The following is a 24555-nucleotide window of genomic DNA, read 5'->3' as shown; positions in this document are numbered from 1 at the left end:
GAACAAGATTTATACTCCAGTCTCTCACACCAAGTACATATCTATCTAAAAAACACACACACACCAAGTACACAACCATCTGAAACAAACATGCAGGCACGTGCGCGCGCACACACACAGCACTTCTGACTGCATCATTCATGATTTGGAGCACAGAGAGAAGTGCAAAGTTGACTTAATGAAAGTGGCGTTAAAAAAGATATATAAAAATAATAAAAAACAAATAAACGCAAAGTCTTTCAAATTATCAACAGCTCAAGGGCCCAGCAATTTTAAATAAATCATGATGTGCCTGAAGCAAAAAATATGCTTTTCAAGGCCAGAGAACGAGAGGGGGTGTGCACACACACTTAATAATTTGGCCAGTTTAATGCAGAGCGCTCCATCACTAGAACAATACAGTGCTGCCCTAACAAGGTCTGTGAATCGATGCACCATGTCTGAGGAAGAGAAGCTACAACTCAGTAAGAGAGACACTGAGTATGTGTGGATATATGAGTGTGTGTAGATATCTTTATATATATATATATATATATATATATATATATATATGAGTGTGTGTGTGTGTCTGGGCCCAGCATACAGAGCGCTGTGAGCCTTAATTACACTAACAAACTCATCTGTGGTCCTAGCGTGGGCCAGGCCCTGCAGCCATGCCCCAGGCCTCGCACTGATAGGGCCCTCTGACACAGCACGCTCCTCCAGCAAGGAGCACACGTCCGCCTCGTTAGCCACCCACCGCGCACACACACATACACATATACACACAGGCAAATAACCACACACACACACACACACACACATTTATACACGCGCACGCACACACGCACACACGCACACATATACACACAGGCAAATAACCACACACACACACACACACACACACATTTATACACGCGCACGCACACACGCACACACGCACACATATACACACAGGCAAATAACCACACACACAGTCAAACAGCCACACACAGGCAAACTCTCACACACAGAGGCAAATAACCACACACAGTCAAATAATCCCACATACACAAACACACGAGCAGAAAGAGCCCCACAGCTTCCCTGTACAGACAAACACACACTCACACTGAAACTCACAGGGCACCAAACAGATATGAGGCAATGTGATGCCAAACGATAGCAATAATCTGGAACCACTTCCCACTTCTGCATGAGAAAGTGTCAGCTAGTGTTTTCTAGCTGGCAATCAGGCAGCACAGGCAGTGTAGGTTCAAGACGGGTTTAAATATATACAGATTGACTATTTCAACTAACAATTACATGGCAATTAACACTGAATGACTGTGCCAGGCTCAGCAGGGCTGTGTCCATGTGGAACCATTAAAGCCAAGTCTAAATATATATATATATAAATATATATACACACACACACAATGTGTAATGACCAGGATTCTCCACATGGTGGCGCCAGATGCTGGCGTGATCGACCCAGGATGGTTGTAAGCTAACAGGGGTAGCAGAGAGAGAGAGGGGGGGGGTGCTCACTTCTGGGGCGACTTGTTCTCCGTCTGCTATGTTGATGGGCACCACCTCTACACTCTTCCAAGTGGCCGGGTCCAGCTTATGCACCTGCCAATCAGAAACAGGCATGAGCAGGGTTTAAAAAAAAACAATGGCTTCGACGATTCGATTTTAGACAGAGTTCATCCTGTTAGGAGGGCAAAAGGAGAGAGGAGGGAAGGAGGAGAGAGGAGGAGAGAGGAACTCACGTTCTCCAGCGTGCCCAGGTCTGGTTTGTGCCACGTCTCAATCTTGATGAAGAAGTCATCTTTCATGTACTCATTCTGACGGACGCAAACAAGACAGGAAGTCAACAACGTCCATATTTGATCACCTGATCGCTACTGGACAGACCTGGCAAAAGTCCTTCTAAGTCATCCAACCCTTACCCCAGACTAGACCCAGACTTAACAGGGGACTGGTTGGTTACTCACTGTGACGACTGCAGCGAGGCACAGCAGGGGGAGAGAGAGAGACAGAGGACAAACATCTTAACTCAGGAGTCATATTTACTGTAGAAATACTTTATACGACTGATACAAGTTATGCATAAAATTAGAAAAACACTGAGCAAGTGAGGAAGACAAACGAGAGCAAGAGAGGAGAAAGAGACAGCTCCAGATGGAGAGATCTAGACAAAGAGAGAGAGAAAGATGAGATATAGCTAGCAAGAGAAAGACAGAGAGAGAGACAGAGAAAGAGAGACAGAGAGAGAGAGAGGCAAGAGCTTTAGATGCAGAGATACAGACATAAATAAACAGAGATGAGACATAGCTTGAGAGAGACAGACAGGCAGACAGACAGGCAGACAGACAGGCAGGCAGACAGGCAGGCAGACTGAGCGGCAGGCAGGGAGAGAGGTCAGGGGTCAGGGCGAGGACTCACTGGTTCGGCAGTAAGGGTATGCATTCCAGGCTTTTTCATGGAAGACCAAGGAGCCCTCAGGAGCTATCATCCTCACAAATGCAGGAACTTTACTGAGGAGAGGAGAGGAGGGGGAGAGGAGGAGGAGGGGGAGAGGTGGAGAGGGGGGATTGATAGGAAGAGGAGAACTCACTCAGTCACACACTAACCATGACAACCACAGTCATGCAGGTAATAGGATGGGAAATTGTAGTTCAATGCCTTAGGGGGCTTCCACTGAGACTACAGCACAAAACACAGGAAGGACAACAGTGCCACCTGCTGGTGGATTGTGGAAGTCGCGGCCAGTAATGTGCAGTACCTCTTGAGGTGGTAGATCTTGTGTGTGTACTGGCCTTTCTCTCCCTCCTTCTCGTAGGGCTCGTTCTTCAGCACCTCGATGCCTTCCCCCCCGCCTGTCTCGTTCTTGCTGGCTTCGGCCACGGAGAACAGCTGTCCCACTTGGTACTGAAACACAGAGAACCAGGAACCAAAAGGTCCATCACTGGAACCTTCTAGCTGTGTCACCAGCCCTCTCTACCCCTCCCTCTCTCCTCCCCCCCCCCCCCCCCCCCCCATCTCTCTCCACCCTTGCTGATTGGCTGTGTTCATCCTCTGGTCTGCATCTCTCTGTGTCACCGGCCGTCTCTGAAGGAAGGGATCCCTATCTGAACTACTCCTCCAAAAGGTTTCATAACTCCCCCCCCCCCCCCTCTATGAGTTTTTCCTGGGAGAGTTTCCTCGTCTCCCTTGAGGGGTCAGGTTGGTTTAGGTGCAGATCTGGTGCTCGTAAAAAGGGGCTGCGTAGATCAACGTGACTTGAAGAGTGAAACGTCTGAGAAAAGCGAGAGAATGGTGAAGGTGCACAACCTAATTAGAGAAGCCCTAGGTTTATGGGTCTGAATAACACAGGCCCAGTCAGCGCTAAGTGGCTCTAATAGGATTACTGTGGAAGGGGGGAGGTGTGTTGTTAGACGGGGTCTTTGCATCACCGCAACACTGAATGCTTGTGTAATTGGAGTGTTGTACAAAGAACAGCCAGTCTCACGACTGTTCAAGAATATAAGCCGAGATGCCCTGCTGTGCTATAATGCACCTCCGACAAACTGATCCACGGGCCGCGCGTTTAGATACAGCGATAGATCTTATTGGACGTTCATGAGAAGAGTTGTCGGACAACACTGGCTTCATATTCACGTCTCAAAGTGACTTGAGTGGAAGAATGCAGAATAACAAACGGAACAGACACAGGACTGTGATGACGGGACACCATGAGCCCCCTTCCATCAGCTAACTGAGGCGTGCTAATTGTCCTGAATTGGACAAACTCGTTTCAAGCACCCGTTGCTCCGCCCCCTCAGTGGCCTGCTTCTCCAAAGCTCGTTTAATTAATGAGACAGGCTGCTGCTGAGGGAAGGGAACTACAGGGAGACTGGACTGTCTTCTAGGCACAGCACAGCAGTTTGAGCTTCTGATTGCAGATCAGAAAATCAGCGGTTCAAACCCTGCCTTTCCATAACATGTATTTAAAGTGTGACAGAAGCATCTGCTGAAAGTGCTCTTGGTCTCTGGTTGGTTACTTCCAGGTCTTGGGTCAGGTGGTCTTGGGTCAGGTGGTCTTGGGTCAGGTGGTCTTGGGTCAGGTGGGCTGTAGAAGCTAGGAAGCAGCAGTCTGATCCCACGACGACAGCAGGCAGATGACCGCCGGGCTAAATGTGGACGGGGGACGGCCTGTCCCTTCACCTGATACCTCAAGCCATAGCCCCAGCCTCCCCATGGCAGCCCCAGCCTCCCCATGGCAGCCCCAGCCTCCCCATGGCAGCCCCAGCCTCCCCATGGCAGCCCCAGCCTCCCCATGGCAGCCCCAGCCTCCCCAGCCTCCCCATGGCAGCCCCAGCCTCCGCATGGCAGCCCCAGCCTCCCCATGGCAGCCTCAGCCTCCCCATGGCAGCCTCAGCCTCCCCATGGCAGCCTCAGCCTCCCCATGGCAGCCCCAGCCTCCCCATGGCAGCCCCAGCCTCCCCATGGCAGCCTTAGCCTCCCCTTCGCTCCTGAGACTTCCCGGTCCATTCCTAGCACAGCTAGCACAGCTAGCGACGACGAGTCGAAATGACGAGTAGGGTTCCGATCGCAGAGTTTTAACGTGGCGTTCGTTGGACCTTTCGAAACCTTTTGTAGAAAATATTTTTCAAACCTTTAAAAAACTTTTTTTGAAAAGCTTTTTTCGACCTTTAGAAACTTTTTTTTACTACAGCCACACCAAGAATTGTGTTAGCCCCACCACGAAACAAGCTAGAACATTGTGTATTCTATTGTGTATTCACATTAAAATTCTGACACTGATTTGAGCCCCACGACTGTATGGATTACTTAACCCTTGTGCTGCCTTTGGGTCACATTGACCTGAAGGTTCACAATGACCCATCGCTGTGCTGCGACAACTTTACCCAATACAAAAACGAATAAAAAAGCTTTTTCTTTTAACCCTTGCGCTGTGGGGGTTGTGAGACAGACAGAAAGATAACACAGGGGTTAAATTGTGTTGCAAATAACCTAGACCCATGTCAGAATGCAAAAACACAAACTGTGTACATGTTGGGACTGTAAATGTTGCCCTTCGGGACAGTGACGAAAAGGGTGAGTTACGAGCCCCCCCTCCCTCTCCTCCACTGACTAGCCTACACCCCAGGCACACTGCATGAGTCAGGCAAGGGGACGTCTGTCACGATGACCCATCGACTCTGGACGTAGCTTGTGGTTGTGAGCCTACTAGCTTAACACCAACACACACAGGAACCCAGACGAGTCACTCACCTCCTCCACAGTGCAGGGCAGGACGACACGGCTGGAAAAGAGACAGAGAGCAGAGGCATGAACACACTGCTCTCGGAAGAACAGGAGGCGCAGTAATAGTACTTTACACACGGCACGAGGGCTGGTCCTGTGCGTTTTCGGACAAGATGTCCGTTCGATGCAAACGTCTGGGTCGAGTCGTGTTCCTCTTCCTGCGCGATAAATCACAACGTGACTTAATGGCTCACAGGTGTGCCATCGGGCTTTGGGATACGTGAAGGGTCGTGAGTGCTCAGGAGCACCAGCCTCACTCCTATTGGCTACACGAAAAGCTGTCACCACTGTGGAACAGGAAGTGGGCCCAGGGTCACGTTTCCTGCCTAGCAACTACAGCTCTGGCAGAATGACGAACGGGAAGCTGAAAAGCGGTGAAGGCCTAACTCAGAGGACAGGAGCCTGAGCAAAGCAGGACAGACAGACAGAGAGAGACAGAGACAGAGAGAGACAGAGAGAGAGACAGAAAGAGAGACAGAGACAGAGAGAACAAGGGTACGAACACAAAAGCGGTGTTGCTATAGGAAGTGGTCAAGGATACAGGATAGGAGACAGGGAGCAAAGAAAGCAGTGCGTGACAAGTCAAGAGGAAAAACCTCCTAGTTTGACTCTCTCCTTTCCTCAAAAAAAAAGCTGTGGAGCATAGAAATAACCTTTTGTCACTAAACAAGCCTTTAGGTTGCTTAACCTGTCTGTGTCCCCCATTGGGACTTCCCAGGCACAGGGTGTGGTGGGCCCAGAAGACCATGACATCACAGCTGGTCACACCCAGGCTGGTCACACCCAGGCTCTCCCACCACTAACTCCAGACGGAGGGATGTGGACGGAACAGGAACGGGGGTCAGATGGCTGAGCGGTTAGGGAGTCGGGCCATTAATCAGAAGGTTGTTGGTTCGATTCCTGGCCATGCAATATGACGTTGTGTCCTTGGGCAAGGCACTCACCCTTCTTGCCTCGGGGGGAATGTCCCTGTACTTACTGTAAGTCGCTCTGGATAAGAGCGTCTGCTAAATGACTAAATGTAAATATCGCCAGCAGAGGGATTTATTTGTCATTTTTATGTGCATTTATTTTTCCACCTGCTAATTTTCATTGGCTCTTCTCTCCCACTTCTCCCAGTTCTTTTAGTCTCCTCCCACTGTGAATTTGTGGGGGCAAACCTGATGTTACTGAAAGCAGCCATATTTGTTTTCGGACTGTATGGCTCTGTACTGCGTGTTAGTCCAAGGTTGAATATTCTCTCCCTCACACACACACACACCCTGACCCCTCACAGCAGAGGTGAGACTGCATGTGAAATCCTTGATCAAAGCCTTTAAAGACCGTTGGCTCCTTGGAGGCCTTGCAGAAATGTTCAATCCCAGAGCAGGAGCACGTGTTGCACTACATAGACCCTCCAATCACTAGTAATCTGGTTGTTGACAAAGTTCACATTGGGAGGTATTTTTCCTCAAAAGGTCAGGTTTCAAAACCTTTCAACTGATTTAGCATAGTCTGCCAGTACAAACATGGCCCACAAGCCCTCACACAAGTGTAGGGTCTATCAGAATGTAGGATACATCTGAATCATGTTGATTAGATATACATTTACTTCAATAGGCCTTTGCTTTGCTTTCTATAGCCTTACACGTCTTCAAGTCAAGGAAATAACGAGAAACCTGAAGAACAACATAAAGCCAATACCTTTAATCACACTGATATCACAAATAAACTACCCTTTTATCAAATACACCCGAAACGGCAGAGGCAAACCTGAACTTGTATTAAGACTGGTCTGGTGTCTTAAGTGAAAGACATACAAACACGCAAATCTGGACGATTGTTTACTCAACAACAATAGTATCGAATTTGGCACCCGGCTCGAATGCCGCTAGGTAAGTTAACACGATTGCCAACAGAATACCGCTGGAAGACGAAAGAAGCCGCCCTAAACTAAACAAACGCACTTCAGTATTAAAAACGTAATTGCTGTACAGTACATGTTGGAGCGCGTTTTGTCAACAGTGCAAACGAGCAGAAACTAGATCGCTACTAGCTAACTAAACTAGCCTCTGGTTGCTCACTGCAGAGCAGAGATTAGCAAGTCACTGCCTAAATCAAGCGCCTCACGGACACAGCTTGTTAGAGTACTCCAGACTCTATTTAGGTAACATCATTACTTTACACTACCTTACTAGACTATCTGGCTCGCAAAATACCGGTATATCTACCAGTAACAAGCTCATGAACTAGCTCAAAAACATTAGCCTGCAAGTAGTGGCACATTGCGAGGAAATGCAGTTAGCCTAAGCTCTCAGCTAACTTTCCAGCGTCATCACTTTGTCTAACGTTAGCCAATGACTTCGAAGCCGTTACCGGTGTTTTGGCGAAGTATAAAATACACTTTATGGTAAATGTCAACACGGGTTAGGTAAGTGGGCACTACACTACAAAGAGCAAGGTACGGTTAGATGGCTGACACAGCTAGCTTGCTGTCAAAACCGGTACTAGGCCAGACCTGAAAGAAGTCGGATCAATCCCACCCTTCCCTCGTGTGATCGGTCCACATACTATCAACCTATGAAATTAAAGTGTTAAGCCAACTACAACCCCGTCGAAATGCAGATGTAAACTATGAATAACTTGGAAGTAAAAAAAATAAGCCACCAAACAGTAAAGTAAAATAAGTTAAACATTACAACATTGGACTTACTATTCCCTGATGAGGACCATCGTCGCTTTTTCGCCTGCTGCGGTTGCGTACCAGCTCTGACGTCATGCGCTTTATAAACAACCCCCTTATTCCGCCCCTTTTAGGCTGTGATTGGTGGAAATTCATGTCTTGAAGAGGGCTGATAGATGGAGCGGTGATTTAACGGTAGCCTACTGTTCATTCAGACACTCCTAACAATTAATTTCTCAAGACTGCTGTGAACACTTATCAAGTGTGTATTATCTCAGGACTGTAGCCTTTCTTGTACAAATCTGTCCAATGTATCACATTTTTTCTCTTTTTATTATCATATCTTAAGCAAAGCTATTTGATTTTTGCATTTCCTTGAGCAGATTTAGGTAAAGCTGAGTACGGTTTATTTCCCACACAAATAAGAGTTTACGCTTTGATGCATCGGATTTTCTTTGTTAGAACAGTCTTTTTTTTAATCTATTGGTAAGCGTGTCGGTTGGCAAGGGTTAGATTATATCTTCAGTGAACTTGTAGCTGAAGCTGCTTTCATAATTTAAACACAAGACAGAAACACCCAAAATAATCAAACAGAAAAGCAAACATGTTTTTTTTTATTGAAACAGTTTTACTGATAAATGATAAGAGAATGGTTGTCATGAAATTTCATGTTTAATTGTCAAAAATCATGAGCTAAAAAGTCATACATGGTACTTAACATTGAATAGCAAGAAAATCCATGCTTGGGAGCTGACACTCAATTCACATAGAAATCAGGCAAAATGCCCCTTGTGATTTCAATAAAAAATATTAAATCTTTTTTTTTCACTCTTTCCATCTTGACATGGTACATGTTTGTTCATTTTTTTATTAATATAAAAACGCTTAATACTGATTGTGAAACACTGGATTTAATTTACAAAACAATAATAATAATAATAATAATTAAACATGAATAATAATAATAACAATAACAAACAATAATAATAATAACAATTATATTTAGATTGAAAACAAAAGTAGAATGAAGGACACAAGTTCGAGCTGTTGCATCTAGGCCCACGCACAAATAGCAAATATTTTGGAGGAAATACCCATTTGGCATTTACATCTACCTGACACAAACATACACACAAACACAGTATCAGGTCTTAGAGTCTTTCTCATTGCCATTTACAGTGTTATGGGTACAACGACAACAACACGTTCTATGCATTCATCATCCTCCCATGGATCACCGCCATTGGCTTTTCCAACCCTTTTCATTGTCAATCAAGTCGGGTGGGCCAATAGTGACCCTCCAAAAGTGCCCCACTCCCCCAATAAACAGGATAACAAGTGGTAGGTAAAAGTATAGTGGACCGTCTTAAAGTGTCTCAGCATTTCGACGAAGGGAAGAACCTGCCAGGGGACAGGAACTTGTATCCGTTACCAGCAGGGAGTCTGATGGAGCGTGCACCGGGGGTGCTGCTAGTGGAGATGGGGGGCGAGGAGGCCACCTTCCTGGGGTTGGAGCAGTGGTGCCCATTGGAGGAGCTCTTCCCTCCAGGCAGCCCCATCTCTCTCAGCTCCAGGCTGTCTTGAGCGTCGGCGGGGGAACAGTGTCGAGGGGACAGGTTGAGCAGGCTCAGCACGTCCCTCTTGGAGGAGACCCCCGCGTGAGGACCCCTCACGGCCCTCACCGGCCCCAGGTGAGGAGGCTGGTGCCCCCCGGCCGCGTTGGCCCAGAAGGTCTTCAGGTTGTGGATGGCCTGGACTTTCTCGTCGATCATGCCCCTCCTCAGGCGGTCCAGGTCAGGCGTGTCGGCAGAGCTGGAGCAGGCAGAGCCGGTGGACGAGTAAGAGAGGGCCGGGGACGGGGCACTGCCCCCCGGGGACTGGTGCCCAGAGCTGGGGGACACGTTGCTGGGTGAGCGGGAGATGTGGCCGCTGTACGGGGAACTGGGGTACTTCAGCTTGAACTGGGCGTGGCTGTCCAGGGTGGGAGACGGGTGGCTCCCCTCCCTCTGGGAAGACTCGGAGACAGCCGGGCTGTTGTAGCCTGAGCTGATCTTCTGCAGGGAGGAGGAGCGGGAGGGGGGCTTAGGGCGGGGGGAGGACTGGGCACGGCCACTGGCGCTGCTGCCTGGCCGGCTGAAAGCGCTGGTCTCCGAGGAGCGGAAGGCGGTACTCCTCCCGGAGGGGGACCCCGCGGCCGCGCCCTCGGCCCCAGCCCCGGCCCTCTGGAGACTGCCCACTGCCCTCAGGTGGCTCTGGGTCTCCTCCAGGATCTTCTGGGCCAGCTCCTGGGGGTCCAGGGGAACCGTGGTCTTCTCTTCCTGGGACTTGACGGTGCTGTCGGTCTCAGTGCTGGACTGGTCGGACTCGCCGGTGTCGGAGCTACTCACCTTGCCCACCTTCTGGAAGGGGGAGTTGGCACTGGGCACCAGGCTGCTCTTGACGGGAGAGGTGGGGGTGCTGACGCTGCCCCGCGACGACACCGACACGGCGTAGCACCGGCCGGCGGCCGAGCAGGTCCCCCCGCCGACCCCCCGCCCCCCGCGGAGGTGCCGCTGCCCGTGGCCCGGCGGCAGCGGCAGGGAGTCGCAGTGGCTCCCCAGCGGCTCGCTGCTGATGATGGAGAAGCCCTGGTACTCCTCCTCCTCCCCCCTCCCTCCCCCGCCTCCTCCCCCGCCGCCTCCGGCCGCCGCCCCCGCCGCCCCGTTGGGCGAGGAGCGGCTGCGGGACACGTGGGGGTGCTTGTGGACGGAGTAGTGGGCGGAGGCGCCGCCCCGGGGTCTGTGGCCCAGGAAGTCGCAATCGGACCGGGACGCAAAGCTCATGGTGGAGGCCACGGAGCTCAGGCTGTAGACGGAGATGGCGTCCGAAGCCAGGTTGTCCAGGCAGGGAGGAGAGAAGGGCAGACTGGGGTAGCCCATGGGCAGGGGGTTGGAGACAGACTGGGCGGAGGCCAGGGACTCCAAGGAGGAAGAACTATCCAGGCTGAGACGCTTGGGTAACTCTGTGGAGTCTGCGGGGTGACGGCGGAAGGACGGGGAGGAGGGAGAGGAAGAGGAGGTTAAGAGGGATTAGTGACAGACATGGGGCCCAGTGAAAACAAACCCCAGAGACCCATGTTCTTTTGTGACCCTCTCGACAATACGTACCAAAGAGTGCCAGCAAGGACTGAAGGGCAAAGTGCATGGTTCGACGGTTGGCTTGCTTGCCTGTCTTCAGGGCCACCTCCTCCTGACCCACCTCACACAGGTCGAACCCTACACACACATTAAGGGCATGCGTTACTCATGTGCATGACTTAAACATCCAACATCTGATCCTCTGATCCAGCCTAATGCTGTTTGAAACGTGTAAACAAAAACGTAGTGAGGTACAGGTGAACGAGTGAGGCAGTTAACGTGTGTGTGTGTGCGTATGTGTGTGTTCGTATGTGTGTGTGTGTGCGTCGCTCTCTCACCGAGAGCAGCCAGGAACTCGTGGCAGCCTGGGAGCCGCCACAGCTGCACACTGATGGACACCTGGATGGGCAGCAGGGAGAAGTCCTGCTCCTTCTCCCCAGTCTGGAGCTGAACCAGCACCTGGTGGAGCTGGGGTGACAGGCAGGCAGGGGGGGACAAGAAGGAGGGGTGATAGGGGGCAGGAGGGTGGGGGCAGGTAGACGAGAGGAGGGAAGAAGAGAGAGGTCATGAGTAGATGATTCTTTCCAAATAACTTCCAACGTTTCTGGATGATAATGAACACATTTGTATTTGATGATTCCAGCGTCACAGAGGCCTGACTGAACCCAAGTTTGTTAAGGCAGGAGAGACTTCGCTGTCTCTGTCTCTGTCGCTCTCGCTCTCTCTCTCTCGCTCTCTCTCTCGCTCTCTCTCACCCTTGACCCCAGGGTGAAGTCAAACTGAGTTCCCAGGAGCCTCTCCGTACCACAGAAACCTCAGTGTGGAGCAGGCTCAGTGTGGTTCAGATTAACACCCCCCCCCACACACACACTCCCCCCCTCCTCATACCCCTCCTCCTGCTCTGAGGGTCTGGACCGAGGGAGGGGAGGAGGGGGTTGCAGATCTGTGAGCAGGGATTATCAGCTGCAGAACAGAGGCACCTTTGTGAAGCTGACCTCACTGTTTGGAAAGTGGCAAACGTATCTTTGTCTCCTGCCTTCCCTTCCCAGCAACACCCACCTGCTAGGTTTGTATTAACGCTGATTTTTTTAATCCTCAAACCACCCTGGAACACCGGTAACCTCACGTGAACCTGGGTTTATAAATCCTGAAAACACTTGCAATCCCCTCAGAAGTGTAACTACAGAACCCAGCCCTGGAATGTTGGCCCCAAAGTATTCTGAACACTTTCCCCTAAGGTTAAGCACACAAGAGATGTAAGTTACTGGATCGTGGAATGTGTGAGGGCATGCGAGAAAGTGACATGATGAAGGAGGGGACCGTCGAGAAGGCTGTGACATGTTCTCCATCAGTGGAAGAATGGAGAGTGAGAAAGAGAGAGAGAGAGAGAGAGAGAGAAGGAGGGAGGGAGGGAGGGTGGAATGGGATGCAGAGGTCACAGTTATAGGTACACTTACCATCCCCACCATGTTTTTAACAGCCTTTAAACCGCAGGGGGGGGAGGGACAGGGGAGGGGAAGGGGGAGGACAGGACAGGGGAGGGGGGAGGGGAGAGAGAGCGGAGAGACAGGAGCGAGAGACAGGAGCGAGAGACAGGAGAGAGAGAAGAGGGGTTTAGTTGCATGCACACAGGACATTCAGAAAGCAGCGTTTGGAATCAAAGCAAACAAGAGTTCAAATGTGTGCATTGAAAAAACTGTGTGTCACAGGCAATTATCACATGACTTACTGAATTGCCATACATACAGCACTATGCTGTCACAAACACATCTGGTCTGCTACCAAATCTGTAATGTTTGCATATACAGATTCACAGATCACTTTGCCCAGAGGGAAAACTGTTAGAACTGTTAGACACCACTGTTAGAACTGTTGATCCTTGATCTACTATAGTAATGTCTATACGCGCATATTTAGTATATGTCGCTTTAGATGAACGCACATGCTAAATGAACTAAAACGCCGCGCTAACATTAACTTTAAAACATGCTGCGCTGTTGCACCATAGGACTTCCATTAGATTGTGTTCACACAAGTTTCCTGTTACAAATCAGTGTCCTACATAGAACAGGGTCGAGAAGGTCCCAAAAGGACCAGGGACATCTCGGTCATATCTGCATGGGGACGTGCTGTACTGGACCATGGGTGGAGGACGAGGGGGTTACAGCCTCGGCCGTCACGAGGGCAAGGAAACAGAGCTGGGATTGTGCTTAAAGACCTTTGATGAACGCTGTGTTGCTGCATTTCAATGCAGATTACAGCGGGAGATTAGCGGTCCGGGTGCGTCACACGCACGCTCCAGATACGCCGCATCACCAGGTCGTGTCCGGATGGCTCCACGGGGTCACGTGATCGTGATCTGGCCTTTCAAAGCGGCAGGCTGGACTCCTTCATGTGTAACCTGAGACCTGGTGGTCTGTGTGTTGTGTCCGCTGTAGTGTGTGTGTGGATGGTTTGTATGCTGTGGATAGTGTGTGTGTGTGTGTGGTGTGTGTGGGGGGCCTACCCTGTTAATGAGTTGCTCCCCGGCCTCGGAAGCAGTGATGAGTTTACACAGAGCCTGGAGCGCTGGGGGGGGCAGACCTGTAGAACACACACACACACACGTTATAGAAACACCAGCACTATCCACTGTAGCCACGGTGACAGCAAGAAGCTATACATTTGAATCTAGATCTGTTAATCCCAGTCTTTGTTTATTAACCTATCTACCCAGTACAGTCTAGACCAGACCCCCAGTACAGTCTAGACCAGACCCTCCAGTACACACTAGACCAGACCCCTCAGTACAGTCTAGACCAGACCCCTCAGTACAGTCTAGACCAGACCCTCAGTCTAGACCAGACCCCCAGTACGTACCCAGCAGAGACTGCAGGGTGGTGCTGCAGTGCTGCAGCCTGTCTCCTGGGTCTGCCGTGGGGAAGAACACGGCTGCAGGGATGCCGGGGCCTGCAGAGTCCAGCCTGAAGCCCACAGCGGTCAGCAGGGCCTGCCAGCCTGGGACTCCGCCCACCTTGTTTTCCACGCTCTGCTGGGACGTGTACATGGAGTTACGCTGGCCGTTCTGGATCCTCTGGAGGGACTTCTCCACCTGGGACAGGGGAGGGCAGGGGGGGGGGAGGTGAGTAGCTGTGTAGGAGGAGTGTGTGTGTGTTTGTGTGTGTGTGTGTACACATGTCCCTCACCAGATGCAGCAAGACACGGAGAGCATCTCTTGCTCTGTCTGGATACTGGAGGATCTCCGCCAGGGCTTGACCAATCAGAGACGAGGGACTGTTCAGCTTCACGTCGTTACCAATCAGCATGTACCCTGTGAGAAGGAGAGGAACAAGGACTCACATTCAGATCTCACAAATCCACTCCTGCACCACAGATTATTATCATATGTATGATTGTAGATTATTTTTACAGATTATAGCAGGGGTGTTCGATCCTGGTCCTCGAAAGCCCCTGTCCTGCATGTTTTAGATGTTTCCCTGCTCCAGCACACCTGATTCAAATGAATGGTCATTACCCGGCTTCCACAGAGCTTGATAATTACCCATTCATTTGAATCAGGTGTGCTGGAGCAGGGAAACATCTAAAACATGCAGGACGGGGCTCTCGAGGACCAGGATTGAACACCCCTGGATTATAGATCATATTCTCACTATCCAATCCTAAATTACGTTTGAAAGGATTGTGTGGTTATAGTAATAAACCCGATTAGTTTCCCTCCAACCCCTGACTTATCTCCCCTCCCTCATCACTTCCTGTATCGTCATCACTTCCTGTGTCTCTATCACTTCCTGTCTCACCTGCCCAGTTGGAGGGGTGCGAGAACTGCTTGCTGCTCTGGACCGTCTTCATGGCGTCGGCCAGCGCGGCGCTAGCCTTGGTGCCGTTGAGCAGGGCAGTGTAGAAGGCGTGGACGAACACCTTGGAGGCAGCCACGGGCACGGGCCACAGGGACACCAGGACGCACTGGGCCCCCGCTGCCAGGAAGGCCCGGGTCAGCCCCACCACGCCGTCTGCCGTCACCTTGCTGCTGGACTCCTGGTAGGACCTGGCACACACACACAGTCTCAATACAGGCTGAATGGATAAACATAGATGGATGGATGGACAGATAGACACACAGACAGACGGATAGACACACAGACAAATAGAAAGACAGACAGATAGACAGATAGAAAGACAGACAGACAGATAGAAAGACAGATAGAAAGACAGACATATAGAAAGACAGACAGACAGATAGAAAGACAGACAGATAGAAAGACAGACAGATAGACACAGAGACAGACAGACAGACAGACAGATAGAAAGACAGATAGAAAGACAGACATATAGAAAGACAGACAGACAGACAGATAGAAAGACAGACAGATAGACACAGAGACAGACAGATAGACACAGAGACAGACAGACAGACAGACTCACCCCAGCACCACCAGTTTGACGGGCAGGCGCAGGTCCAGGATGTCGGCAGCGCTGAGCAGGAACTCCTGCAGGGGAGGGCTGTCACAGATGCTCTCCACGTCGCTGCCGTCGTCCTGCAGGTGCAGGCCCTCCGGGATGGTGTAACTGCTCCCCAGAGAGCCCTTCCTGCCCCTCCCCCCGCTCCCCCCCCCGCCCGGCCCCCACCCCACGGCCCGCCGCGCCCACTCCGGCCCCCGCTGACCCGCCCGGCCCTCCCTCTGGGTTGGGCGTCAGCACAAGGGAAGCCAGCTTCCAGGAGATGTGAGTGGCAAAGTGGGCGCACTCGGCCTGGGTCAGGGAGCTCATCACCCTCTCCTTGGTGGCGGCTGGGCCGGCCAGGGGCTGGCACCCCAGCAGCTCTGCCACCATCAGGGCCTCCTCCTCGGCTGAGGGCATGGGGCCCCACAGCCAGCGGTCCATCACCGACGACGGCAGCCGGGGGTTGCCCACCACCGCTGCCATGGAGACGCCGCCGCAGGAGACGGGGCCGGCGCGGCGTGGGTGCGTCTGGGGAGCGAGAGGAGGAGGAGGAGGGAGGAGGAGGAGGGGGAGGAGGAGGAGGATTGAAGATGTGTAAACGTGGAGTCCTTCCCAAACATCATAACTGCTCCATAGCAACACACCACTGAACCCGAGGCGGAGAAGCAAGCGTGGGGAGGGTGGAGCAGGGTGGAGGAGGGTGGAGCAGGGTAGAGGAGGGTGGAGCAGGGTGTAGGAGGGCGGAGGAGGGTGGAGGAGGGTGGAGCAGGGTGGAGGAGGGCGGAGAAGGGCGGAAGAGGGTGGAGCAGGGTGGAGGAGGGTGGAGGAGGGCAGAGGAGGGCGGAGGAGGGTGGAGGAGGGTGGAGCAGGTTGGAGGAGGGTGGAGGAGGAGCTCACCTTGGCGTTGGCTCCGAGGCCGTGGATGGAGGGCACAGCTATGAGGCTGAAGCGCTCGTACAGATACTCGTTAGACGAGCTGCCCTTCAGCAGAGCAAAGGGGATGAGGTACAGCTCTCCTTCCAGGACCAGAACCAGCTGCCTGTGTCTGCCCACCGGCCCACTGGAGTGCATCAGGCCCTGGACACACACACACCGTTAATAAGGAGATAGCACATACACACACCACACACGCACACAGAGATAGCACATGCACACATCACACGCATCGTAAATAAGGAGATCTCACATACACACACAGACACGTCAATATACTAAAGATAATATCTAGCACACACACACACTCCACACACACACACTCCACGGCGGCAGGGCCACAGAGAGAGAGAGATAGAGAGAGACAGAGAGAGAGCTCACCCCCTCCATGGGAGCGATGAGCAGGTCGTAGAGGGCTCTGAGGGGAGGCTTGCCCAGGCCGCTGGAACGCCGGGGCAGGGAACCCTCTTTAGCTGGAGACATGGTGTTACTGAACAGGCTGGTCATGCTCTGGCAACTCCTGCAACACACACACACACACATTTCAGGGTGCTTCAAAATGTCTGACGATAAAGCGAGTGGTTCTAGCTTGTGTTGCTGGGGTAGAGGGGGAATACGATTGATGTCCACTAGATGGCGATGTGACATTGTGAAACTGCATGTCTGAGAATAGCGTGAGACCTTTCGACCTGACAGCCTCGCTGCAGGAGAAGAGAAGAGGAGGGAAAGAGAGAGAGAGAACCACAGAGAGGGGGAGAGAGTCCCTCCCCACCCCCACACCCAACCCATGTTAATGTCTGTCTGCCTGTCTGCCTGTCTGCCTGTCTGCCTGCCTGTCTGCCTGTCTGCCTGTCTGTCATCCACCCTGCCTGCCTGCCTGCCTATCAGCCTGCCTGTCAGCCTGCCTGTCAGCCTGTCTGCCTGTCTGCCTACCTATCAGCCTGTCTGCCTGCCTGCCTGCCTGTTTATCTGTCTGTCTGTCTGTCTACCTGTCTGTCTGTCTGTCTGTCCATCTGCCTGCCTGTCTGCCTGTCTGTCTGTCTGCCTGTCTTTCCATCTGCCTGTCTGCCTGTCTGTCCATCTGCCTGTCTGCCTGCCTGTCTGTCTGTCTGCCTGTCTGTCTGTCTGTTGAGGCAGCAGCTCCTCCTCAGTGCTGGACAGCACTACTGCTGTCTGCAGTCTGACATGACTGATGGCTCCCTGCTAGCGTAGCGGCGTGTGGTGTGCAGGGCGCTGGTAATGCTCGCCCGGAGGCAATAAGCCTTCCGCTTTGTTTACACACACACTCAAGCTCCACGGACACACTGGCTCTCTGCTCACCATCTGCCCCAGCAGCTAGTGTCCCTTCCTGGCAGCAGCCCCAACCCTGCACCCCCCCCCCCCCCCCCATCCTCCATCCTGCCCCCCTGCTAGCCCCAGGCCACTGGCTGCCCTCCAGACTCTCAGCATCCCAGCAACTCAGCCTTCCAGCCTCTCAGCCTCTTAGCCTCCCAGCCTCCTAGACTACCACCCTCCCAGCCTCCTAGACTACCACCCTCCCAGCCTCCTAGACTGCCACCCTCCCAGCCTCCTAGACTGCCACCCTCCCAGCCTCCTAGACTACCACCCTCCCAGCCTCCTAGACTGCCACCCTCCCAGCCTCCTAGACTGCCACCCTCCCAGCCTCCTAGACTGCCACCCTCCCAGCCTCCTAGACTACCACCCTCCCAGCCTCCTAGACTGCCACCCTCCCAGCCTCCTAGACTGCCACCCTCCCAGCCTCCTAGACTACCACCCTCCCAGCCTCCTAGACTGCCACCCTCCCAACCTCCTAGACTACCACCCTCCCAGCCTCCTAGACTGCCACCCTCCCAGCCTCCTAGACTGCCACCTTCCCAGCCTCCTAGACTACCACCCTCCCAGCCTCCTAGACTACCACCCTCCCAGCCTCCTGGACTACCACCCTCCCAGCCTCCTAGACTGCCACCCTCCCAGCCTCCTAGACTGCCACCCTCCCAGCCTCCTAGACTACCACCCTCCCACCCTCCCAGCCTCTGAACAGGTGATAGGGGGTGAGGGGGAGAGAAAGAGAGAGAGAGACAGAGAGAAAGAGAGAGAGAGAGACAGAGAGAAAGAGAGATAGAGAGAGGACGAAGGAGAGTGCGTGTAAAAAGGGTTGCACCATCTGTGAAGAAGCTTGGGAGAAGAAAGCACTAGATCAGAAGACTGCAGTGACGTGCGCTAGATCCACTGCCATGTCTGCAGGGCAAACGTTTCAGTGTCCACCGAAAGTCCTGGAGAGAGACCCAGCCAAAATGGCCGCCATTCCTCCACCACAGTCAAGCTAGGGGGATCTATGTGCTCAGTATCTATGTGCTCAGTATCTATGTGCTCAGTCATTTCAAGTGTTTTCTTCACCCTTTTAACCTCATGCGGCGGGTTTGAGTCCTGAAGATCCATTCCATTAAGACGCAGAAGATGTAATCGTCACAGATGACTTTTAAATGAAGTCGTTGACACGTCTTCGAATTAATTTACAACCTGTGAAGACTTGATGAGACACCTTGACTAGGATCTCCAGATGACATCATCACACGCTGGAGTCACTTCATTCGTACCTTGCTATGACTTTTCCCCTTTCTGGCTGCAGACAGACAGGATAAGGTATATTCTTCTACATAATGGGTTTCTCCCTAATAGGATCAATCTATTATCTAAATCACTGGTAATTAGGAGAAGACTCGAGCCCTCGTAAAGATGAGATAAAAGAGAGCCCTTGAAAGTTGAATATTTGATCTCCATTTCAATCCCCAAGATGTTGGAGTTTTCGGCTGACAATAAGCTCTTCTTCCTTCTCTCTAGCGTTAGCGAGACAGACTGTGAGAGGTTTACAAATCACAGAGAATTTATTTTTTTTGGGGGGGGGGGAGCGTAATAATGAGAGGATTGTTACCAGCAGCCTATTAAATGAGGCTTAATGAGCAGAGAGACTAAATTACAGCATGAATGACCCTCTCCTCCTCAGAGAATCTCCACCACGCTACAGGACAGAGAACAGCAACCTAGCATGCAACTACTGTACACGATTTCAACGAAGACGCACATCAAATTCTGCCCGTCTCTGCAAACACACTAACACAATAATGTGTCCTGGATGATGATGATGATGTAGTACCTGTGAGGAGGTAACATTCTCTGAAAGGTACACAACGATAAACCACACACTCCACACACACACACCCTCCGCCCCACACACACACACATACACACACACACATACAACGGTCCTATGAGAGCAAAGAGCTGATAAGGGCTTTTACAGTTGGGCTCTGCACAGCCCAGTTTAATGGGGGAGGAATCATGACTCCACGCTCGCTAAACAAAGCAGAAAAGGCTCTTTTCACACAAAAGCTGCCGTTCTAATGAATCCCTCTAGCACACAGGTCCTTAACGCTGTCTTCTGGGAGCAATGTCTGTGAGTGTGTGTGTGTGTGTGTGTGGATGTGGATTGTGTTTGCTGATGAAATCCCTCTGAGTGTGCGGTGTGTGTCTCCTCCAAGTAACCCCCCCCCCCCCAAACACACACACACACACACCTCCCCGTTGCCCTCCCAGGCCAGCCAGATGGGCCGACCCCCGCTCACCTGTTGAACAGGTTGTTCCTGGACACCATGCGCAGGAAGCCGGTGGGGTCGGTGACTGAGTTGAGCTTGTTGTTGAGCTCCTCAAACTGTTGGTCCAACAGGTCCCCGGCCTCGCTCTCCGTCTCGCTGCTGGAGCCCCCTCTGAGGAGACCGCAGAGGAGGGCGTTAGACGGAGACACCTCGCCTGGCCCACATGCTGCACATGCACACTGTGGACAAGCACACACACAGACACACGCATGCCCAGAGAGACAGAATATACACACACGTCCATCGCACACGCATATGCACACACGCACACGGATAATACACGCACACACGCCCTCGGCCTAGTTTCCCAGGCTTGGTCCGGCCCTGTCAGGAAGAAGTGTTAAATCCTCTCTTTCAAAACGCTGCTGATGCTGATCCAGTCAGTCAGCAGGGAGCCTTCGTCTCCCTCCATCCCTCCATCCCCCTTCCCTCCACCCCTCCATCCCTCCACCCCTCCATCTCTCCATCCCTCCACCCCCCCATCTTTCCATTCCCCCACCCCTCTATCTCTCCATCCCTTCTCCCCCCCCCCCCACCCCTCTATCTCTCCATCCCTTCTCCCCCCCCCCCACCCCTCTATCTCTCCATCCCTGCTCCCCTCTCTCTAAGCTAAATCATGGGAACCAGTACCCCTTCTAAACTCTCCCGCCGGCTCTCTATTGCTCTCGTTCTTAATGAACCGCTCCGTCACTCGCTTCTCACGAGGCCCGTCTAGCCCTCTCCTCTGAGCCGACACGCTAGCCGAGCCTGGAACCAAGACACCAGGGTCGAACAGCTACAAAACCAGGAGTAGCAATCGATCCATTCAAAGGAGATACTGTCTTTATACTGTTACAGTAGGTTACTGTATGATACTGTCTAATTCTGAAAAATACAGTATGATCCTGTAGGATACAGTATGTTATTGAAGGATACTGGATGATACGGTATAATACTTTTGTAGGTTTGATTCCGATTGTGAGGGTTCATGTCATTAGTCTGTGAGTCACGGAGAACATCAATATCCCTTCTTCCACCATTTACCCAGGGTGCATTGCACTAGACGCTGATTTAAACAAGTCTTCAGTCGTGCAGTAACATGCCCGTTACACTTCTACAGCAAAACATCCTCCTCTCATTCATACAGTAGGCCTTCTTATTTCTCCCCCAACCTCCTCTCTCTCTCTCTCTCTCTCTCTCTCTCTCTCTCTCTCTCTCTCTCTCTCTCTCTCTCTCTCTCTCTCTCTCTCTCTCTCTCTCTCATCCTCTCCCCCTCCCACCCTCCCTCCCCTCCCCTCTCCCCCCATCCCTCCCCTCCCGGCTCTGGAGGGTGAGGGGACGGTAAGTGGTGCCATATTGTGCCCATCGAGGTGCAGTGGCGTATGGTCTGCCTCCCGTTGGAGCAGTAAATGACTAAGTAATGGAGAGGGAGGGAGGGCCAGGTTGGCAGAGGGAATCAGGCTGGCACAGAACAGCCCCAGCTGGCCACTGGCGTCCAAACTCTCCCCTCTCCGAAGGAAGCACACTGCAGAAATCATTAGATGTCAAAAGGAGATTTGTGCTGTCGATACTCTCTCTCTCTCGTGGTCTCTTCTCACCCCCCTGGCTGAGCAGATCCCCTCTGCAGTCTGGGAAGGGTCTCTCCTTGCAGCCCTGGACTCTCCATCTATTGATCAGTCCTCCTGCAGACTCCCTCCCTCCCTCCACTCCCTCTCTTACATTTACATTTACATTTACTCATTTAGCAGACGCTCTTATCCAGAGCGACTTACAGTAAGTACAGGGACATTCCCCCCCCGAGGCAAGTAGGGTGAAGTGCCTTGCCCAAGGACACAATGTCATTTGGCACAGCCGGGAATCAAACCAGCGACCTTCTGATTACTAGCCCGATTCCCTAACCGCTCAATCATCTGACTCCTTCCTCTGTGTGTGTAAGGAGCATCTGTCTGTGTGTGTGTGTGTGTGTGTCTGTGTGTGTGTGTGTACCGGCTGTAGTAGGACTCCACTCCCAGAGCCTCCCGAGCGCTGGCGATGTGCTGCTCCAGCGACGAGCCGCTGACCACACCCCCGCCGCCCGCCATCCTGGAAGTCTGGCCCGCCCTCGGACACGCCCTCCCCCAGGTACACCTCGTGGAACTTCAGGATACCTGGGGGGGGGGGGGGGGGGAGACGGGGAGGGGAAGAGAGAGGGGGGAGCGAAGGAAGGAGGTGAAAAATCTTTCATGACTGGTTCATATGGCAGGTGGAGCACATGAAAACATAATGAAAAAGGATTTAGCCCACTTCACTTTGAGACAAACACTCCTTAACTTGCTCGTAACAAGAGAGCATATGGTGCGCTTCCATATCGACTCCACATACAAGCGCGTCTGCTGAGCTGAGAAGAAAGAAACAAATAATGCTCCATGAAAGATAAGACTGCATGAGCCATCTGCTGTCGCCATGGGAGCGGAGACGAGGATGGCGGATGGGCGGCCAGGGGGGGGGGGGGGGGGTGGTGGTTGGGGGGGGGGGTGGTGGTTCTGACAGCGCTTCACCATGCTGCCTGATCGCTCTCGCTGGCTGTGCTGTGTTCAGATCTGCATGAGCTGTTAGGATGATAGGAGCTGTCCTTTTGCTGACTGCACAGGCTGCAGGAGTGGGAGATGTGTGCCAGGGGCCCCTTACACCCTGGTGGTCTGCATCAGGTGTGGGGCTGGGCTTGGGCTTGGGTCTGGTCTGTGTTTGACTTGGTCTGGGCCTGGGCCTGGGTCTGGGCTTGGGTCTGGTCTGTGTCTGGGTCTGGGTCTGGGCCAGGTCTGCGTCTGGGTCTGGGTCTGGTCCGGCCATCGCCATGGCAGCCGAGCTCTCAGTCAGTCAGTCAGTGTCATAGTCTTGCTCCAAGCGTTTCTTCTTGTCTTTGGTGAGACAGAGCTGCACCCAGACACTGCATGCTAATGCACACAGCTACTGGGTATGTGTGACTGTGTAGGTGAGTATATATGTGTGTGTGTATATGTGTGTGTGTGTGTATATGTGTGTGTGTGTGTATGTGTGTGTATACGTGTGAGTGTGTGTATACGTGTGTGTGTGTGTGTGTGTGTGTATTTGTGTGTTTGTGTGTGTATATGTGTGTGTGTGTGTGTTTGTGTTAATTGTTTCCCAGCTGGCTTGTGTGTGGATATTTCTAGCACACGTGTTGTTTCTGTCAGTGTCAGTTAGTATGGTTGGTTGGCAGGAGTCCTAAGGCGGGTGGGGTGGGGGGGGGAGGGGGGGGGGGGGGGGGGTAACACTGGCAGCCAGGAGTGGCAGGTGGCACTGCCACCTCGTGTTAAAGTTGGCTTCTCACCCTCCCCTCCTCCTCCCCCGCCCACCCCCGCTTCCAAACACCCCCTCCACCACCCCCCCCCCCCTCCCTCTCCACCACCCCCACCCTCCCCCACCCTTGCTTCCAAACACCAGCCACAGCCTCTTTTCAATACACCCTGCCACAGTCTAACACACAAAGACTCTGGGTCTGGATTCAAGCTGAACAGTAAGCTGGTGTCTCCCACTGCCTTTCCAGCAGGTATATTCACTGTGCTCCTTTCCTCTCGCTGCGTCTCACGACCGCACGCTGTCGAGACGTACAACAACAGATCAGGGGTCACAGGGTCACCACAGTCTCCCCCCTCCCCCCAGGTACCTACCAGCCCCGGGGGCGAGCAGCCAGCTGTACAGGTACCCGGCGGCCATGGAGAAGTAGAGCACCAGGGCGCGGTGGCTGGTGACCGTGTCCAGGATGTGCTCCACCGTCACGGGGGCGTACGGGTCCGAGTCCTGCTGGCCCGTCTGACGCTCCACCAGCAGGTCGGCGAAGGCCCGCGTCCGTCCGCGCTCCGCCACCCGCCAGCGCCTCGTCGTGGTGCCCTGCGGACGCACCGGGGGAGGGGGGGGTCAGAGGTCGTCCCTTCATCTAAAGGATCCAGGAAGTGACGGGGGGGGGGGAGAGGGGGCGGGGCTTACCGAGGCTGACGAGGACCCTCTGGAGCGCCTGGTAGGACGACGTCTGCAGGTCAAACAGGGACAGCTTGTAGTCGGTGCTGTGCTGCGCCTCGTGTCGGATGGTCTCGAACAGAGCAGACGCCCGGTACAGCTGAGGACACACAAGCACGCCTCGGTCAGACGGACAGCCCCACGCAGCCCCGTAGAGGGGGTGCTGTTGGGTCCTGTGAGGGTGTGACGTGGCCTGGGGGGGGGGGGGGGGGGGTGGAGAGGTGCAGTGGCGCCGTCTGGCCACTTGGGGGCAGTGGCTCTCCTTGTGGCGCGTGGGGCGGGAGAGAGATGCAGGTCTGATGTCTGCTCGCCTCTCTCCTTCAGCCAGCGCAGGAAGGATGACCAACACTGACACAAACACCACACTCCCCTCCACCACCACCACCTCTCCTCCCTCCCCTCCTTCACCCTCCACCACCACCTCTGGAGGGAGGAGGGAGGTATAGAGAGACAAGAGGGAGGGGTGAGGTACAAAGCAATGGAG

General features: G+C 53.0%; 2 protein-coding genes across 3 annotated transcripts in view; both read right to left on the bottom strand.

Annotated features, from left to right (window-relative positions):
* Positions 1-8043, bottom strand: part of LOC124465428 (phosphatidylinositol transfer protein beta isoform) — a 15512-nt gene extending 7469 nt beyond the window's left edge. For both annotated transcript variants that reach the window (XM_047017198.1, XM_047017197.1), the window contains exons 1-7: positions 7967-8043; positions 5242-5272; positions 2750-2895; positions 2410-2501; positions 1959-1966; positions 1734-1808; positions 1510-1593 (exon numbers count right to left, since the gene is read on the bottom strand). In XM_047017198.1, the coding sequence (XP_046873154.1) occupies positions 1510-1593; positions 1734-1808; positions 1959-1966; positions 2410-2501; positions 2750-2895; positions 5242-5272; positions 7967-7986 (456 nt within the window). In that variant the 5' untranslated portion in view covers positions 7987-8043. The remainder of the gene's footprint in view (positions 1-1509; positions 1594-1733; positions 1809-1958; positions 1967-2409; positions 2502-2749; positions 2896-5241; positions 5273-7966) is intronic.
* A 476-nt stretch (positions 8044-8519) lies between these two features.
* On the bottom strand, positions 8520-24171 carry ttc28 (tetratricopeptide repeat domain 28; the record flags this gene model as incomplete). The annotated part of the gene is given in 17 exon segments (XM_047017199.1): positions 8520-10946; positions 11083-11190; positions 11391-11520; positions 13559-13635; positions 13912-14143; positions 14238-14362; positions 14850-15097; positions 15475-15662; positions 15664-16020; positions 16390-16569; positions 16807-16945; positions 20049-20189; positions 22044-22133; positions 22135-22204; positions 23726-23921; positions 23923-23945; positions 24042-24171. Coding segments are annotated over 17 exon segments (4068 nt in total), but the record flags the coding sequence as incomplete, so codon positions are not given.
* Between the last annotated feature and the right edge of the window lie 384 nt (positions 24172-24555).

The sequence above is a fragment of the Hypomesus transpacificus genome, unplaced genomic scaffold (genome assembly GCF_021917145.1).
Source record: "Hypomesus transpacificus isolate Combined female unplaced genomic scaffold, fHypTra1 scaffold_495, whole genome shotgun sequence".
Classification (NCBI taxonomy): domain Eukaryota; kingdom Metazoa; phylum Chordata; class Actinopteri; order Osmeriformes; family Osmeridae; genus Hypomesus; species Hypomesus transpacificus.
The sequence above is the reverse complement of the archived record's forward strand: the minus strand, read 5'-3'. Positions and strand labels throughout refer to the sequence as shown.